The 19,918-nt window shown below is 36.5% G+C and overlaps 1 protein-coding gene across 1 annotated transcript in view; it reads left to right on the top strand.

The window, feature by feature from the left end:
* The first annotated feature begins 3,400 nt into the window (after nucleotides 1–3,400).
* The window catches only part of MIPEP (mitochondrial intermediate peptidase), a 77,625-nt gene continuing 61,107 nt past the window's right edge, over nucleotides 3,401–19,918 (top strand). The window contains exons 1-10 of the mRNA XM_070749786.1: nucleotides 3,401–3,774; nucleotides 5,662–5,835; nucleotides 10,329–10,417; nucleotides 10,540–10,626; nucleotides 11,881–11,944; nucleotides 13,673–13,855; nucleotides 16,230–16,386; nucleotides 17,815–17,863; nucleotides 18,361–18,421; nucleotides 18,970–19,022. Coding sequence (XP_070605887.1) covers nucleotides 3,604–3,774; nucleotides 5,662–5,835; nucleotides 10,329–10,417; nucleotides 10,540–10,626; nucleotides 11,881–11,944; nucleotides 13,673–13,855; nucleotides 16,230–16,386; nucleotides 17,815–17,863; nucleotides 18,361–18,421; nucleotides 18,970–19,022 — 1,088 coding nt within the window. The 5' untranslated portion in view covers nucleotides 3,401–3,603. The remainder of the gene's footprint in view (nucleotides 3,775–5,661; nucleotides 5,836–10,328; nucleotides 10,418–10,539; nucleotides 10,627–11,880; nucleotides 11,945–13,672; nucleotides 13,856–16,229; nucleotides 16,387–17,814; nucleotides 17,864–18,360; nucleotides 18,422–18,969; nucleotides 19,023–19,918) is intronic.

Here is a 19,918-nt window from a genome sequence, read left to right as displayed (position 1 = left end):
ATGGCATAGTGTAATTTTCACCTAAAGTTTCCATCAAAGTTCATGAAGCCAAATCCAGAACTCCCAGTCATATTTTTTTGCAAAATGATGCTGAACACCACTTGTTCATTACTTTGTTCATACAGTTCCTAAATATATTTTTGTTATTTTTTTCTCAGAAAATCTACAATTGCATCAACATTAATTAAAAAATGCTCATATCTTACCTAATTATTTAATCACAGGATAGAAAACAATACGTTGTTATTCTTTTAATCGAGTAAGCCTGTTTTATTTTTTTACAAAAATATTTTAGGCTGATTAATAAAACCACATTGTTATATATTTATACCTAAATATGTTTAAATAAAACAAAATTAGGTTTTTTTCAAGATAAAAAATAATCCTGGGTTTTTCTTGTTTTTAATTTCTACTGTCCTCAGTCCTCTGTAGTCTTTAAAGTGATATCACATTCAATCATTATTTGTTTTAACCAGGCTTTTTTGTGTATATTAGAAAAAGCTGTGTTTGTCCATAGAAAAGAACAATAATGATCACTTACTTGGGGAAAAAAAATCTAGTTTAAATTTTTAGTTGCTGTTTCTCTGGAGTTTTGTAGATTACTTGGAAAACGGGGGGGGGGGGAATCAAAATAAAATCAGAAATAAAACAAGGGAATAAAAAGCAAAAGGGTGATTAGAACTTTGATTTTGGAAAGTTGTTAAAATAGGTAAGGGGACAGATTCACTGGATACAAGACATAAATATATATATATTAAGGTACTTACTGTAGTTTAAAATTTTATTTAAAATATATGTATATTTTGAGTTTAAGTATAAGAAACTTCTTCCTGTGAAAATGTTCTGGGAATAAAAATATAATAAGAGGATACCTTGAATGGTATTAATTAGAGGGAACTAGAAAGAATTAAAGATTATTAAAGTAGAAGACCCAGTAATAAAGAATAGAGAATGCAAGAATATTTTGCACAATGCATGCAGAACTTTCTCTTTAGAATACCTGATACTATAAAAATGGCCTTAACAGAAGAGATAGAATTGAAATTCATCTTTCAAATGTTTTGAAGATTTGTTTATAGGTTATTTCTTGATGGTTCTCATCTTAAGCCAGGCCCATATAAGGCTGCCATCACATTTGATAATGATGACGCTTCAAGAGTTGTTAACCTAATCTTCTTCTCTGGTAATATCACACTACTAACCATAGCATACAAAACATTCACCAGACTAATCCTTGAACACAGCTCACCTGTCTGGAACCCACACTGCGTATCGGATATAAATCAGTGAAGGGCTACTGAAATTTTTACCACCACACTGTAGGCATGGTTTATGCAGGATGCCTTGCATTTTCTTTCGACATCTTTCAGTGCAAATTGAGTAGTCTGGGGTGGAGCTCCATTTTTGCTACCCCAATGCGTTCCCCCCCCCCCCCCCGTCCGGACAGTATCCCACCCCTGATATAAATACATTAGAAAGTGTCCAGAGACACTTTCCTAGAAGAGTTCTCCACTTCTCTACCCGCAACAGTATACCAGTATACATAACCAGACTTGAAATCCTAGGCTTGGAAAGCTTAGAACTACAACGCCTTCGGCACGACCTAAGCATAAGTCATAAAATTACAATGTCCTTCCTGTCAATGACTACTTCAGCTTCTACTACAACAGATACAAACTCAAAGTGAACTGCTCCAAAGATCATATGCTGCAACGTCCTGCCTGTCGGCGACTACTTCAGCTTCAACCACAACAACACAAGAGCACACAACAGATTTAAACTTAATATTAACCGCTCCAAACTTGACTGTAAACAATATGACTTCAGTAACCGAGTTGTCGAAGCGTGGAACTCATTACCGGACTCCGTAGTGTCATCCCCAAACCCCCAACACTTTACCCTTAGATTATCCATGGTTGACCTATCCAGATTCCTAAGAGGTCAGTAAGGGGCAAGTACAAGTGCACTAGAGTGTTTTCCGTCCCCTGTCCTATTGCTCTCCTATATCTCCTATACCTTTCTTCTATTCCTATATCTCTTCTTCTATTCTTTCATTGATATGTTCTATTACTATACCTTCTTTTATATTATTTCATAGATATATTTTACTATGAGTATCTCCTCTATAACCTTCATCATGTATTTTACTATGTGTGTATATATATATACACCCACTAAAACCCTCATTGTGTATTGGACAAAATAAATAAATAAAAATAAATAAATAAATAAACAGAGTGGTCAATGCCTGGAACTCATTACCTGACTCACAAACCCCCCAAAACTTTACCCTCATCCAGTTCCTAAGGGGTCAGTAAGGGGTATGCATAAACGCACCAGCTTGCCTAGAATAGAATAAATAGAATAGAATAGAATTCCAAGTGTGATTGGACACACAAGGAATTTGTCTTGGTGCATATGCTCTCAGTGTACATAAAAGAAAATACAGTATACATTTGTCAAGAATCATGTGGTACAACACTTAATGATTGTCATAGGGGTCAAATAAGCAATGAGAAAACAATCAATATTAATACAAATCTTAAAGTTACAAGCAACAAGTTACAGTCATGCAGTCATAAGTGGGAGGAAATGGGTGATAGCAATGATGAGTAATAGTGGTGCAGACTTAGTAAATAGTTTGACAGTGTTGAGGGAATTATTTGTTTAGCAGAGTGATGGTGTTCGGGGGAAAAACTCTTCTTGTGTCTAGCTATCTTGGTGTGCGGTGCTCTATAGCAGTGTTTCCCAACCTTGGCAATTTGAAGATATTTGGACTTCAACTCCCAGAACTCCTGTGGAATTCTGGGAGTTAAAGTCCAGGTATCTTCAAGTTGTCAAGGTTGGGAAACAATACCGTCCCTGTCCTAATGTTCCCTCTCATCAGTATCCATCTTATAACTATGTTATATCTATGCATATTACCAATACGTACTTGACAAATAAAAATAAATAAAATGATGATTCCTATTCCTTCCTGATAAGACTGAGAAAAAAATTAGGGGGAAAAACCCGCCCAGAACAAAAAAAGATGGAAAATCTCTGTGGTAAAATAAAATGATACAGGTGCGTCCAGTAAGCAGCCAAAGTGTCATTCGACTTGGGAAAACTTTACATTTTATCTGCCGCGTACTACTGTACTATTAATAGCTGTCGTTGGCTTTAAGTAGTTGAAGAGCAAGCAGCGAGATCCTCCGCGGCATTCGGTAGAACGCTGGGATCTCTAACCTTGGTAACTTTAAGACTTATGGACTTCAACTCCCAGAATTCCTCAGCCGGCAAAGCTGTGCCATATAATTGACAATGCTGGCCGAGGAACTCTGGGAGTTAAAGTCCACAAGTCTTAAAGTGGCCAAGGTTGGAGGCCCCTGTGTTAGTACGGAATTCAGGGAGTTGAAGTCCGTCCTGTTCCCACTGAAGGTGCCTTTAACGAGCGCGCTAGGCCTAGCAAACCCGCCCGAGGGCGGGGAAAAGCAGGTTCTGAACCGACGCTCCTCCTCACGGCCGGGCCTCGGAAAAGGCAGTCCCCACAATCCGGAACCCGCCGCTTGGCGGCTTTGGAGGCGGTGTGTTTCTCCTGAGGCGAGCGGTCTCCCGGCTACCATGTGGGCTGGATGGCGCCGAGTGGCGCGCAGAGCTTCGGGCTGCCTGAAGCAAGCGAGGCTGGGCCGGCTTGGCGGCGGCGGCACCAAGAAATGGGTCAGCACCAGCTGGTCTCCGGTGGGCGCCGCCTTCAACGCCCAACAGCAGCGGCTGGCGGTGGGGGAGAAAACGGTGAGAGGCGGGTTTGGAGTGAGATGGGGCCGAAAACGTTCAGGTACAGGGCTAGGCAAAATTGACTTTTCTATGACATTTGGACTTCAACTCCCAGAATTACTGAGCTAGCATGATTGGCTCAGGGATTCTGGGAGTTGAAGTCCACAAGCCATAGAAGCGCCGACTTTGTCTAGCCCTGGTCCAGGAGATCCTTGGCTTTCCCTACGTTGGAAGAGGACTCAGCAGCTTTCTTCCAAAATGAGCTGGATTACAGCTTCTTTAATCCTTTGCCATAACCATGCATGTTGTGGATGCTGAGTTCAGAGAGCTGGAACGGGACAACAATGACAAAGCAACAACAACAACAGTAGTAATATCGCACTGTCAGCCAGATGTTCAAACTGGGTTTGACATTTTTGTCTACCTATAAAGTTCTTACCAAGGACCTGGGATAGGCAAATCTGGATGTTTGATAGTGTTAACAGATATGGCAGTATGGAAGCTGTTCCCAGTAAAGCTGCTTTCTGTAATAATAATAATGATGATAATAATAAAAATAATAAAGTTCTACACACAGTCCTAAATGGTGATATTGTGATATGAAATCCAGTATATAAATCTCATTTGCTGTGTATTACTGTTTTTTGTGAATAAAATAATAATAACAATAACATAATAACAATAATAATAATATAAATATAATAATAATAATAATAATAATAATAAAAATAATAATAATAATAATACTACACAGTCCTAAATGTTTGGGAAGTGTTTGACTTGTGACATTGTGATACGAAATCTAGCATATAAATCTCATTTGCTGTGTATTACTATTTTTGTGAATAAAATAATAACAATAACAACAACAACAACAACAATAATAATAATTGAAGAGAATTCTTTATTGGCCAATGAGTGTCATAGTCCAATAAGCAATCAGAAAACAATATTAATAAAAATCTTAAGGATAATCAAATTACAGTTTCCCAAGATAGTTAAATATTGATAAATTATTAACAGTCACTTGAATTTCTAAGGAAGCGTGCAGACATAAAAGAGAATTTCTGGATTTGAAAAAAGAGAATTAAGAACTTTTAAGAGGCACCAAGTTTTGCAAAAAAAAAAGGAGAAAGAGAAAGAAAGACGAAAGAAAGAAAGAAAGAAAAAGAAAAAACCTACGGTTGGGAGGAGAAGAGTCCACTAAAAAATGAATATATCTCAGTGGCTAAATATTGGCAATAAATGGGGAAATCATCAAGGAGCAGAACAGAAAGAAGAAGCCTAAGAAGTAGGATACTATGTTTGGACTGCAAAAAATATAAATGTATATAAATGTAGAATGTTATGTGAGACTGGGAGACAAAGTTCTGATTTGCAGATTTCATTTTAAATTCCTATTTGTCAGTAAACATTCATTTACTATCAGCATTAAGTCTGTATAGGATTATATCACAACACTTTAGATATGATAGAATATTATTATGATATTTTGATTGTGATTATGAGGACTGGTTTTGCTGGGAAAGATTGGTGTGAAGTTTACCGGAACACTCCAGATGAACAAACTATGATTTTTCAGAATTAGATGTTGAAAAAATAATTTAGGCTTCAAATCAAAATTGATTGAGAACTCAGGAAAATGTGCAAAGGAGTTGCGCTTAATGTAATTATCCTTTAGGTTCATACTGTATAAGTTATTTATCTGTCAAAATTACATTGTCAGCAGGATTTTGGTTCATCATATTCAATTTCTAAAATTATTGTAGAATAGAATATTATATTTTTAAAAATATGTACACTGATAGCATATGCACCAAGACAAATTCCTTGTGTGTCCAATCACACTTGGCCAATAAAATTCTGTTCTATTCTAAGTTGATAATGTTCTTTTCTATGGTTTAGGGTCTGTTTGGTGTACCAGAACTTAATTGTCCAGAAGGATTTCAAGAAGCTCAAAAACACTCATTGCAAGAAGCAGAACGACTGGTCCAAAAAGCATGCGTTACACCACCTGGGAAAGAGATTGTTATGGTTTTTGATCAGCTCTCTGATGCTTTATGTAGAGTAGCAGATCTGGTAAGACAATATGATATCTTTGAAAATGTGGTTTGTTAATCCAGTGTTTCCCAACCTTGGCAACTTGAAGATATCTGGACTTCAACTCTCAGAATTCCCCAGGCAGCATTTGCTGGCTGGGGAATTCTGGGAGTTGAAGTCCAAATATCTTCAAGTTGCCAAGGTTGGGAAACACTGTGTTAATCCATCGAGGCTGGTATATTTCTAGGTTAATTGGAATTCTGTAACTTTCTGAAATGTAACATTAATTATTATTATAAATTACTGTACAAATCCATGTTTCTGTGGAAGGTTTCATTCATTTCCCCCCCTATATAATCAAATCACCCCAATATAGTTCTTGCACAGTGGTCATTCACGTCTGTTTTCAGTCCAGTTTTGTTCAGCAACCATCTATTTTTGATCATCCTGATTTACCAAACATTGTTCTAAAATATCCCATTCCCGTTGTATTTACTTACTTTAAACATAACTTTTGTTTTTCTTGACGTATCTTCCATACAGTAGAGCAGGGGTGTCAAACTCGCATTGACATATCGCAACTTTTATCACCTTAGCTAAACCGGATGTAGGTGTGGCCAGCACATGATGCATTTTTGACACCCCTGCAGTAGAGCAATCAGCTGACACAGTCTGAAACTTCTGTTCTTTGTAGCATATTGTTTGTTCTCTGCTATCTTTCCATCAACTTTACCAAGGAGATATATGCCCTTCTCTTAATTCCTCCTTAGTTCTGAATGATTTCTTTTTTGTCTTCTTCCTAATTTATTTCCGCCACATAGAATATTGTTTCAATTCTTTGTATTAGTGTAATGCCAGATATTGTATTTCAAACCGTTTTCACATTGCTTTCCTTATGTCTATTTCCCACTCCTTTTTGTTGGAAGATTAATCTCTACAATTCTTTGTATGAAGTGATCCGTTCTACTCCATTAAATCATATTGTCTTCATTCAATCTATTGTAGCTGCCATAGCATAATGTTAGGATAGGATTTGATATCTGGACTTCTAACAACAAATGCCTTATACACTCCGATTCCATTAGCCAGGAACAAGACTGCACGTAGGTCACATAGTGAGTCTGCATTTCTGGTGAAATCTGCTTAGGAAGTGACTGGCCATAAAGCGGCTCAAAGTATCTCTCCTCGAATAACAAGAATGTAAACAGGACGAAGGCTGTGATAAAAGACCTTGCTTTGTGGTAAACAGGAGATAGCCGTATTAACAACAAAGGGGCCCAGGGAATTGGCCATGAGAGTTTAGTTTAGTTTAGTTTAATCAGATTTGTATGCCGCCCCTCTCCGCAGACTCGGGGCGGCTCACAGCAACAGCAATACAAGACAAATCCAATATTAAATTAATTTTAAGAACACCACAAGTTAAAAACCAATCATACACACTAGCATACCATACACAAATTTTATAAGCCTAGGGGGAAGGAACATGTCAATTCCCCCATGCCTGACGACAGAGGTGGGTTTTAAGGAGCTTACGAAAGGCTAGGAGGGTGGGGGCAACTCTGATATCTGGGGGGAGTTGATTCCAAAGGGTCGGGGCCGCCACAGAGAAGGCTCTTCCCCTGGGTCCCGCCAAACGACATTGTTTAGTTGACGGGACCCGGAGAAGGCCAACTCTGTGGGACCTAACTGGTCGCTGGGATTCGTGCGGCAGAAGGCGGTCCCGGAGATATTCTGGTCCGGTGCCATGAAGGGCTTTATAGGTCATAACCAACACTTTGAATTGTGACCGGAAACTGATCGGCAACCAATGCAGACTGCGGAGTGTTGGTGTGACATGGGCAAATTTAGGAAAGCCCATGATAGCTCTCGCAGCTGCATTCTGCACGATCTGAAGTTTCCGAACACTTTTCAAAGGTAGCCCCATGTAGAGAGCGTTACAGTAGTCGAGCCTCGAGGTGATGAGGGCATGAGTGACTGTGAGCAGTGACTCCCGGTCCAAATAGGGCCGCAACTGGTGCAGCAGATGAACCTGGGCAAACGCCCCCCTCGCCACAGCTGAAAGATGTTTCTCTAATGTGAGCTGTGGATCGAGGAGGACGCCCAAGTTGCGGACCCTCTCTGAGGGGGTTAGTGACTCCCCCCCCAGGGTGATGGATGGACAGATGGAATTGTCCTTGGGAGGCAAAACCCACAGCCACTCCGTTTTATCCGGGTTGAGTTTGAGTCTGTTGACACCCATCCAGACCCCAACAGCCTCCAAGCACCGGCACATCACTTCCACTGCTTCAGTAGAAACTAGTTACGTGCCATATGTAGATAGGAAGGACTCGGAAGTTGTGTCATATCTTAGAGTTACGTTATTGGATGTTTGCATATCACTTGACATGTACTTATAATCTATCCCATTTGCATATGCCCCCCAATAAAAGGAGGTGCACAACTCAATACTGTGTCATTTCACCCAGAGAGAAATGTGTCCAAATTTTCTTTCTAGGATTCGCGTTCATGAGTTGACCCCCCATGGCTGGGGTTGCTCTAAGTCCCTCTGAAGACATCGTTTCCTCAGGGACTTTGCAGCACCTCAATCTATTATTTAACCTCCCCTTTTTCTCAATTTCACAAATGCACAACATATATATTTATTATTCGTGCTCTTTATCATTTGTTTATTTCTCTTACATTACAAGTTTCAATTTTCCACCTGACATGGTTTTCAATGGTGGGCCCATAAATATTCTCCTCTACAACTTTTTTTTTTCAGATCCTTCTCCCCTGACTTTTAAAATACCATAATAGATATACATACCGTATATACTCGAGTATAAGCCGACCCGAGTATAAGCCGAGGCACCAATTTTTGCCACAAAAACTGGGAAAACGTATTGACCCGAGTATAAGCCGAGGTTAGAAAATGCAGTAGCTACTGGTAACTTATAAAAATGGAAAACAATAAAATTACATTAATTGAGACATGTTTTAGAATATTTATTTTTAAAGAAAACCAGTAAACTAGCTCTGTAAATTTAAAAGAGGGTAAACAAATAAACAATATTAACAATAAATTAAAAAGTAAAAAAAGTAGCTCGATCAGGAACAAAGCTAAAACCTAAGAGTTAAAATCCTTCAAAACTGGATTCCTTCTCATCATTAATTGGATTTACATTATTGTTCTGTTTTTATATATGCTGTGAGCCAACCTGAGTCCTTGGAGAAGGATTGCATACAAATCCAATTAAATAAATAAACAAACAAACAAATAAATAAATAAGTGTATCCAAAGAAGAGCTTCAGCATTAGCTGCTGTGAGGTTATCAGCATAGAAAACCAAATAGATAGATAGATAGATAGATAGATAGATAGATAGATATAGATAGAAAGATAGATAGACAGACAGACAGACAGAAAAATAGATAGATAGATAGATAGATAGATAGATAGATAGATAGATAGATAGATAGAAATGGATACAGATAGATAGATAGATATAGATAGAAAGATAGATAGACAGACAGACAGACAGATAGAAAAATAGATAGATAGATAGATAGATAGATAGAAATAGATACAGATAGATAGATAGATAGATAGATAGATAGAAAGAAAAATAGATAGATAGAAAAATAGATAGATAGAAAGATAGAAAAATAGATAGATAGAAATAGATACAGATAGATAGATAGATGATAGATAGATAGATAGATAGATAGACAGATAGATAGATAGATATAGATAGAAAGATAGATAGACAGACAGACAGATAGAAAAATAGATAGATAGAAAGATAGACAGATAGAAAAAGAATTCCTGTCTAGCTCTGCCTCATAATACATTATTAGATCCTATCCAAGCAAGGACAGCAACTACCACAAAATACCATTTTTTAAACAGTTTAAATCCTTTCAAAGGAGGGGGAGGAGAATCTGACAGCAGGGGGCCTTTTTAATCCGACTAAAGGCAATGCAGAGAGAGCAAGGAATAGTTACTCACCATTACTTTTTCCCCCTCTCGGTTGGAGCAAATGGCTGCCTCCTTTGCTTGAGCTAGGGAGAGGAACTACAGCCTGCGAGAGGAGACAAAAGCTGGTGCCTCCTCGCTCTGGCTCAAGCAATGGCGCCCTCGTGTGGTGACTTTGTCAATGACCCGAGTATAAGCCGAGGTTGTGTTTTTCAGCCCATTTTTTGGGCTGAAAAACTCGGCTTATACTCGAGTATATACGGTACATTTGTTATCTGTTGCATGTACAAGTCAAACAGCCACTTGACATTATTTACAGTAGAACATTTACTGGGCTTGTATACTATCCTGCTTTGAAATTGTCAGGAACAACAAATCTACATGTTTTTTTCTTCAACTATGTTACAGAAATATTAAGATTAGGAATCATTTTAGTTGTAGCTCTTTGAAAACTTATATACGTTTATGAACATTTCAAATCATGTGCAATGTTTATGCAATTAGCAAGTGTTTTTTTTTAACAAACATGCAACATTTTCTCATCTTTTTTGCTTTCATGTGTTTTTTTACTATAACAGGCTGATTTTGTGAAAATAGCCCACCCTGATCCAGCTTTCAGAGATGCTGCTGAGGAAGCCTGCAGAAGTATTGGTACTATGGTAGAAAAGTATGTCTGTGATAACTTTTTCTGAAGTTGAATACATTTATAAAGCATGGCAGAAAATACAGAAACTAGTAATGTCTGATTGTAAATGTAACATTAACTATATCTATTTTTTATATTTCTAGATTAAATACAAATGTAGATTTATGTCAGAGTCTGAGAAGATTATTAATTGATAAAGATATTATGGATTCTCTTGACCCTGAAACAAGGTACATTTTAATTGTTAGAGTAACAATTTTCCTGTAATATTCAGTGAATGTGGAATACTATATTTCACTACATTAGTACGTATGTTACTTTGGAACATATTGTGAACTTGTTTCTGACTGTATGATATCTTCCAATTCTTTCAAATAATCCTTTGAAAAATTGCCTCTTGTTCATCATATTTGACATTCTTGATTATTCTGGACTGCTAAATTATTTTTGGTTTCTATTTTGGCTTACTTCTGTTTCCTTTCTTTCTTTTTTCTGGAGGCATAATTAACATTTTATTTTTGTATTCCTATTCCTGTATGTTTCTTACAATAGTTCATCTAAGACTATACTCAACCCAGTATAAAAATTTGGCCAACAAGACAATGAAATAATGCACATGTATATACATGAATTTACAGATCAATGAAGTAATATGTTTGTTTGATCCACGAAGTATGGTTGCGTTTAGTTTTTGGCAGATCTAATTTCTTTTTAATTGTTTAAAAAGTGGCTTATGCTAGTGGCTGCAACTGATTAGGATAAAATATGCAGCAGTTGTGATTTTGAAGAAAGAAAGGTGATTCTGAGTATGGATGAATGTGTCATACCTGCTTGCAACTTTAAAAGTTACATCTTTTCCTAGGACCATTATACAATCATAGGAGAAATGATTAATTTAAGGAAGAGATAGATGAAAGCTGTATGCTTATGTGTGCTTTGAATAATTATTGTCCTATTAACTAAGACATTATACAGAAGCATATTTCATTATCTAAAAGGTAGTTAGAGATATATATGATTTGTTTCTAGCATCATCTGTCAGTCAATAAATTACAAATAATATTGTTGTGTTATCTTAATAATCTGACATCTATTTGCGGCGTTTCTCTAGTAACTTAATTTTCCTGATAACTAAGGTTGCATGCTAACTTAAAAACAAGCAATATTTACTTGCTGATGTGTTTATAAATATATAGTCATAAAACTGAAGGGGCATGTGACTTAATTTTAAATGAATTTCTATCAAGAATAGTAATTAAATTGCACAAATTGTACACATCTTTATCTTTTATATGATACTATGAATAAGGAAAAAAGTAAGGTTCTGTATGTATCTGCTTACCTTTTTGTATGCTTTGTTGAACAGAATAATTTTTGTACCTGCATGTCTTAAATTCACTTCTTAGTATTTGATTTGTAACATTTGGTTTATATTATTATTTATTTGACATTATTTTCCTGACAATGGAATTTTATTCTTTTAGGCGAGTGGCTGAGCTTTTCATGTTTGATTTTGAGATCAGTGGTATTCATTTGAATGAAGAACAGGTATTTATTATTTACCAAAATTAAAATAGGCAGTCATTTTGATGCCACATATTCCTTAACTAGGTGGTTTGCAATACTTAAAAAACAGCCAATTAAAAAGAAATATTATGTTATATACCTTCATACTGCCACCAACCCTATTTACAGTGTTTTATAGTGTTCTGTCGGGCTCTCTGGTAGACTCCTCCCAAAAATTCACCAGTACAAATTTCAGACACACACACGTTTGAAAATTCAAAACAATGTTCTTTATAATGAAAATTCACTTAAACTATGCCCTCTTTTGGTATAGCAAAGAGCACTCGTCTTCAAACAAACTGGTAATTTGTACAAGTCCCTTATCAGTTCTGTGATACTTAGCTTGCAACTGTGAGGCAATTCAGTCCTTCTTCTTCCACAAAGTGAAACACACTTTGCTCTGGTTTAGTTTCAAAGCGGGGGGAAAAATCAGCATACAAAAGGTCAAAGTCAGTAAAGCAGTCACGAAACACAAAGATCAGATAATCCTCCACAATGGCCAAACCCACAGGCTGCTATTTATAGCAGCCTCACTAATTACCACAGCCCCACCCAACCACAGGTGGCCTCATTTTCTTTGATAATAATCTCTCAGTTGTTGTTACCTATGCATCGCTCTTGTTCTGAATCCAAGGAGGAGCTAGGTAATTGATCTCCTTCTGAGCTGTCTGCCACACTCTCCTCCTCCCTGTCACTCATGTCTTCTTGGTCAGAGGAGCCTTCATCAGCAGATTCCACCGGGGGGGGGGGGCGGCCAAAACAGGCCTGCAGCATGTGTTTGTCTCCCCCACATCCACAGTCCTTGGGGCAGGAGCTGGGCCAGAGCTAACCACAACACATAGCAATCATCCTTCAGAATAAATTTTAAACTTTAATAGAGTGGAGACAATCCTGACTTTATTTATTGATTTATTTTAAATTAACTTATTTATTAAATTTATTTGTTGCCATATCACCACAAAGTGACTCAGGGTAGGTTACAACATGGGAGGCAAGCAGTTCCAGAGTGATAGTGTTGCCACCAAGAAATTTTTTCTCATTTTTGACCAACTTGTATTGGCTATGCATTTTGCACAGAGTACTCCAGAAATCCTCAAGCTTGGCAACTTTAAGCCTTGTGAACATCAACTCCCAGAATTCTCCAGAGCCAGCTGGAAAATTCTGGCTAGAGAATTCTAGGAGTTGAAGTTCACGAGTCTTAAAGTTGCCAAGTTTGAGGACCTCTGGGGTACATGGCCCTGAAAATCATGAGGACTTAAGCCATAAATGGCTCTATAGATAATAATCATCCCACTGAATTAGACCTGATATTCATTAACAGCTGCTGCGGTTCTCACAACACACGTGTTACGCCTCAAGCATTTGATGGAAACCAGTTGTATCCATAAGTTGATTTGTGTAGATAAACTAAATATGCTTTCAAAGCTTGGTGTTTTCTTGTAGACATTTCATTACCAAGCTAGGCAATGTCATCAGTGCTAGAAGGGAATGGATTTTGAACTCATTTTACGTACTAGTGGCTTGCATTGTCAGTGTTGGTCCCTTGAATAAGTCATTGTTTACAAATTGGCCATCAACGGGCACTTAGTATTAATTCCTGGTGGAATTCATGGATGCTACTATTTTCAGTGTTTTCTGTAAATATTTTAATATATTTACATATTATGAAATGTATGAAAAAAATATCTATGTTTTTCCCCTTATTTGCAGCGCAGGAATGCAGTAAATCTTAATGTCAATATTTTGGATTTATGCAATGAATTCCTCTTGGGGTCTCATCTTCCAAACAAGATTGAGAAGAGTGTTTTACCAGAACACATTCGCCATAACTTCGCAGTTGAAGGCAGTTTTGCCCAAATCAGTTCTCTCAGTGCAGAGAATCCAGATGATTTGGTATGTAAAAATAATTATAGCCTAATTTGGTTTGCATAATTGCTTAGCAGTACATATGAGTAACTTTATAAGTGCTCCTCTTTACAATGTACCATTTTCAATGGAGCAAAACAAATCATCCAAGACGTAGAACCAGGAAGGAAGTATTTTCTGTTACTTGAAGTGAGGCATAAGGGGCGAGTACAAGTGCACTAGAGTGCCTTCCGTCCCCTGTCCTATTTATTATTTATTTATTTATTTATTTATTTATTACTTAGATTTGTATGCCGCCCCTCTCCGAAGACTCGGGGCGGCTCACAACACGTGGAAACAAATCATAAATAATCTGATAAATTTAAAATTTAAAGATTTTAAAAGACCCCATATACTAACAGACATAGACACAAGCATACCATATATAAATTAAACATGCCCAGGGGAAGATGTTTCAGTTCCCCCATGCCTGACGGCAAAGGTGGGTTTTAAGGAGTTTACGGAAGGCAGGAAGAGTAGGGGCAGTTCTAATCTCCGGGGGGAGTTGGTTCCATAGGGCCGGTGCCGCCACAGAGAAGGCTCTTCCCCTGGGGCCCGGCAACCGACATTGTTTAGTTGACGGGACCCGGAGAAGGCCCACTCTGTGGGACCTAATCGGTCGCTGGGATTCGTGCGGCAGGAAGCGGTCTCGGAGATATTGCTCTCCTATATCTCCTATACCTTTCTTCTATTCCTATATCTCTTCTTCTATTCTTTCCTTGATATGTTCTATTACTCTATCTTCTTTTCTATTCTTTCTTAGATATATTTTACTATGAGTATCTCCTCTATAACCTTCATCATGTATTTTACTATGTGTATATAGATATATATACCCACTAAAACCCTCATTGTGTATTGGACAAAAATAAATAAATAAATAAAAATAAATAAATAAATATTCAGATTACAGATGAAGAGTTTTTAAATTTACATCTGTTATACAAGTGATGGCGAACATTTTTCCCCTCTGGTGCCGAAAGTGTGTGTGTGTGTGCTATTGTGCATGCGCAATAATTCAATTCCTGGGGATGGCAAAAATGATCTTCCCGCCATCCCCCACCCCCCGAGGCCCTCTAGAGGCCTGAAACGGCCCATTTCCCAAACTGGTGCGCCCAGTAGGCCCGTTTTTCACCCTCCCCAGGCTCCAGAGGCAAAAATGCCCTCCCCCATCTCCCTCTCCAGAAGCTGAAAATGCCCTCCCAGAACCTCTGGGTGGGCTGAAAATCACGCACATGCACATTGGAGCTGAGCTAAGGTAACGGCTTGCGTGACAGCAGATATAACAAATTGAGGGCATAGTTGTAAACTGTTTATTTCTTGGAGTTCCTCTAATATAGAAGCCTTTTTATACAAAAATGGTGACAGTTTAACAATGTTTTAGTGTTAAATTTATGTTTTTACTGACAAAGAAATAAAGGGAGGCAAATATAGATCTATTTCAAGCTATTTAGCTTTCATCAGCTAGCCATACCCTTTTGAGATTCTAATCTGGGCTACTTGCATATTAGGTAGATGTACTAACCTCTAAGCCCCAGGCACTCCTACCTTTGTCATACCAGGGGAAAGCTTTTTTCATCAGGAGTATAATCCTTCCATTCCATAATTTTGTAGACCAGGTTGTCCTGACAAAAAAACAACCACACCCACACTTGTCAGTGTTTTACTATCATTTATTTTGGTTTTAAGTCTGTCACCTGCACCTCTATAACTGTCTGGTTTGGTTCTGCAACCCAAAAAGACCGACACAGACTTCAGAGAATAATCAGAACTGCAGAAAAAACAATTGCTGCCAACCTGCCTTCCATTGAGGACCTGTATACTGCACGACTCAAAAAGAGGGCCGTGCAAATATTTACTGACTCCTCACATCCTGGATATAAACTGTTTCAACTCCTACCCTCAAAACGTCGCTACAGAGCACTGCACACCAAGACAAATAGACACAAGAACAGTTTTTCCTGAACGCCATCACTCTGCTAAACAAATAATTCCCTCAACACTGTCAAACTATTTACTAAGTCTGCACTATTATTACTACTAGGTTTTTTCCTCATCATTCCTATCACCCATTTCCTCCCACTTATGACTGTATGACTGTAACTTGTTGCTTGTGTCCTTAAGATTTTTATTAACATTGACTGTTTCTTCATTGCTTATTTGACCCCTCTGACAATCATTAAGTGTTGTACCACATGATTCTTGACAAAAGTATATTTTATTTTATGTACGCTGAGAGCATATGCACCTAGACAAATTCCTTGTGTGTCCAATCACACTTGGCCAATAAAAATTATTCTGTTCTATTCTAACTATGCTTGTGCCTACGTGTATTCATTGCTTTTATTGTTGTTAATACCAGGTACGTGAAGTCGCCTACAAGGTTTTTCTATACCCGAATGCTCAGCAACTGCAATGTTTAGATGAACTCCTTGCTAGTAGAAATGCTCTAGCCCAGTTAGTCGGTTATGATACATTTGCTCATCGAGCTCTTCAAGGAACAATGGCGCAAACTCCAGGTAAAATGCATCTTTTGTACTGAAAGATAAGGAAACAATGAGAGCCAGCGCTGGCTATGCAAACTACCGCATGGAATTAGAATCAGCTTTTTACTAGAAATGTAAATGTAAAATGTTACTAGAAACCAGCTTTTTACTTTTTACTAGTTGATGCATGGAACTCACTACTAGACTCTGTAGTATCATCACCTAACCCCCAAAACTTTACCCTTAGATTATCCACTGTTGACCTCTCCCAATTCCTAAGAGGTCAGTAAGGGACGTGCATAAGTGCCTTCCGTCCCCTGTCCTAATGTCTCTCTTTTGCTAATATCATGTATATAAATATTATTATATCTTTGTACACCACCAATACGTACTTGACAAAAGAAACGAACAAATAAATAATAAAATAAATATAATGATTGCATTTTGTAATCATCTAAAAGTTTCTTGGTTTTAATTTAGAGTAGATTGCCACCTCAGCATATTATGTTCAACACTGTAAGTTAATTTGATCTTTACAGAAACAAAGCCCAAATAACCAAGTGTCAATAACATCAATAAATGGAAGCATTTTTGTTTTATATTTTGTTGCTATTCATATTTTTGCACTTATATTTGATGCATATTAAATTTGCTGGGTTTGCGTGTATAGGTTCAGGGAATAGTCTAGTTTAAGGCTGAAGTTTCTGTGTTTTGGTTTAAATATTAATAGAGGTAGTCCATGTTTAGCAATCACTACTGGCACTGGCATCTTCCCTAAGCAAAGCAGCTTAGCATCAGACATGTCTGAAGGGTGCTAACTCCACTTCCTTACCTTCAATCAGTAATGAGTTGCTGCCCCCATGGGGGGATGACACAGTGAGGGTAGTAAGTTTATGCACGATTTATTGAATACTTAATAATTTTTAATTGTCTTTCCTTCTCTAGTATCTTAGTTACTTTTTTACTTAATTACTTTTAAAATAGGAAATAAATAGTATGTTTTACCCATAAATGCTTTAAGCATTTTAATCATTATCTAGAACTGAACTTTTATAGCAATTAAAGAAAATTGAGCTACTTGCCTAATCTGTTTTCATACTGAACGTTGTGGCTTCAATACAAAACCTTAGAATGTTACTGTGCTTCCCAACAAATAATGCTGTCTATCATTTCTCCTTTTTGTGGCTATTCAACTAATGTGACTTAATCAACTGAAAAAGAGTCCAAGCACCTATTTGAAAACATATCTTGGTTGGTACGCTACTCCTATCCGGTCACATGACCTTCAAGCCACACCCACAAAATAAGCCATGCCCACAGTGTGGCAGTAAAAATTTTGGCAGCCCAACACTGCCTTCAAAGGTTAAACAGTTTCATATTTTAGTTCTTGTTTGATTTCTAACTGCTCTTTCTCACCGTTCGTTGTTATTCTTAAAAGTTTCTTATATTTCTTTTTTTCAGAGACAGTAATGCAGTTTCTGACAAATCTTTCAGATAAATTATCCAGCCGGTGAGTCTTTCTTTCAATTTTAATTTTATTAATTAAATGAGCAATTTCATCTTGTATCAAGGCAAAAATACTTTTATAATTTTATACTAATAGAACTTAACATACATTTCTTGTTAACTTCTTTTTCAAATATTGATTAAAATAAACTGTTCCAAAAAGTGTTAAATATAAACGTTTATAGAGCCAGCTTGGTGTAATATTAATATATCAGTCCTGCCTTAGGCACAAAGCAAGATATATGGCCTTGAGCCACTGAGGCTCTGTCTTAAGACAATAAGTCGTTTCTGAAATCTTAATTATTTTGTAATAAGGGGAAGAAGGAAAGATTCCCATATAATTTCGTAGTTTTATATGTTACTGGAACAGTCCTAAGAAATGAAGAAATTGCATTTCTCTCTCTGATAATATTTTATTGTGTTTTGCCTGAGTTATATTTATCTTTGTACAAATTAATTAAAATTATTTAAAGAAAAGTTAATTATAAAATTGTTTTGTAGCACTCAAAAGGATTTTGAAATGATGGAAGGTATGAAAATGAAACTATATCCTTTTAAATCAGTAAGTAATTAATTTCCCTCCTTATAACTAATCTAAGTTGAAAAATGTTTTCAATAACTTCAACAATAAATTGACCTTATGTAACTTTCCTTTTTTCTTTTGTATTCATGTCATGTCAACAGAATTGTTTTCAGAATTAATATTTTAAAGAAATAGCATGCTGAAGGATACCGCTTTCAATATAGCAGTATATTTCTATGTTCAATATAATATTGTATCTTAAGTTAAACCTGTTTAGGGTTGATGTAAGACTCAGAACAATGAAATCAGACTTGAAAAATTGTACATATTTTATAAAGTTAACTGGATCAGTATCTTTTTTTTTGTTTTTGACTTTATTTCTGTTTTTGTATATTTTTAATATTTTAATTATGCAAACTTAATAAAATAGTGCCTGTATTTTTAACAATAGCATTAAAGCTTTCAGAAACACCACCCTATGTAAAGTATATTATAATATCATTCAGAATAAGTTAACCACTAATGTGATACCTGCTGAAATACTTTCAAAAATTTGTGTTTCAGAATTTGGTTTCTTTCATTTTCAGAAATTAATGCCCTGGGATCATCCATACCTTAGTGGTGTTTTACGTGCTGAGAGGTGAGCATTGGACTCTTCTGTTAACTTCTCTAGTTTTTTACTTATTATTAAGAGTTATTAGGCGTGAAATATTACATTCATTCTCTGTTAACTCCTTTTTTGGGTTCTTCCTGCCCAAATAAGATATTTTCCCATGTCAATACTTTCAATTGGAATTTAAAACCAAAGTGGAGAGAAATCTTTCCATAATCACTTTAGTCATCTTAATATTGTTATTATTATTATTATTATTATTATTATTATTATTATTATTATTTATTGGATTTGTATGCCGCTCCTCTCCGCAGACTCGGGGTGGCTAACAACAGTAATAAAACAGTATATGACAATAATCCAATACTAAAAACAGTTAAAAACCCATTATATAAAACCCAATCATACATACAGCATAAAATTGTAAAGGCCTAGGGGGAAAGTGTATCTCAATTCCCCCATGCCTGGCAGCAGAGTTCTTGCCTAAACTTCACTATTTTTTCACAACTGTAAAATTTTATTTTGGGTGAGCAGTCTTTTAGATTTACTATCAGGTGCTAGTAGTGTAATTTGCACTCTACTCAGAATTATATTTTTTAAAAAATAATGGTCTGTGATACCATTACTTTTACTCTCTATATTAAAATCCTCTGAGTACTATATTTTTGAAGAGCTATGAAACAGGGTTCTTCAGAGAGGCATTTTGAAGAATTTTGCTGCCCAGATGGTGACATATTAGGGACTTTTTGTTGTTTCAGCTTATCCAATTAATTTTGTGTATTTTAATATAATATCTTAATTGTAAACTGATTTGGATTTTCAGAGTAGCATATAAGCTGAAGTAATGCAATTTAATTAATAAATGACTTTTTTTAAAAAAGCTCTTGGGAAAAGTAAGTTTACTTTGCTGCATATATTTTTTT

This window comes from Erythrolamprus reginae, chromosome 4 (genome assembly GCF_031021105.1).
Source record: "Erythrolamprus reginae isolate rEryReg1 chromosome 4, rEryReg1.hap1, whole genome shotgun sequence".
Classification (NCBI taxonomy): domain Eukaryota; kingdom Metazoa; phylum Chordata; class Lepidosauria; order Squamata; family Dipsadidae; genus Erythrolamprus; species Erythrolamprus reginae.
Note: the sequence above shows the minus strand (reverse complement) of the source record. Positions and strands in the feature narration are given on the sequence as shown.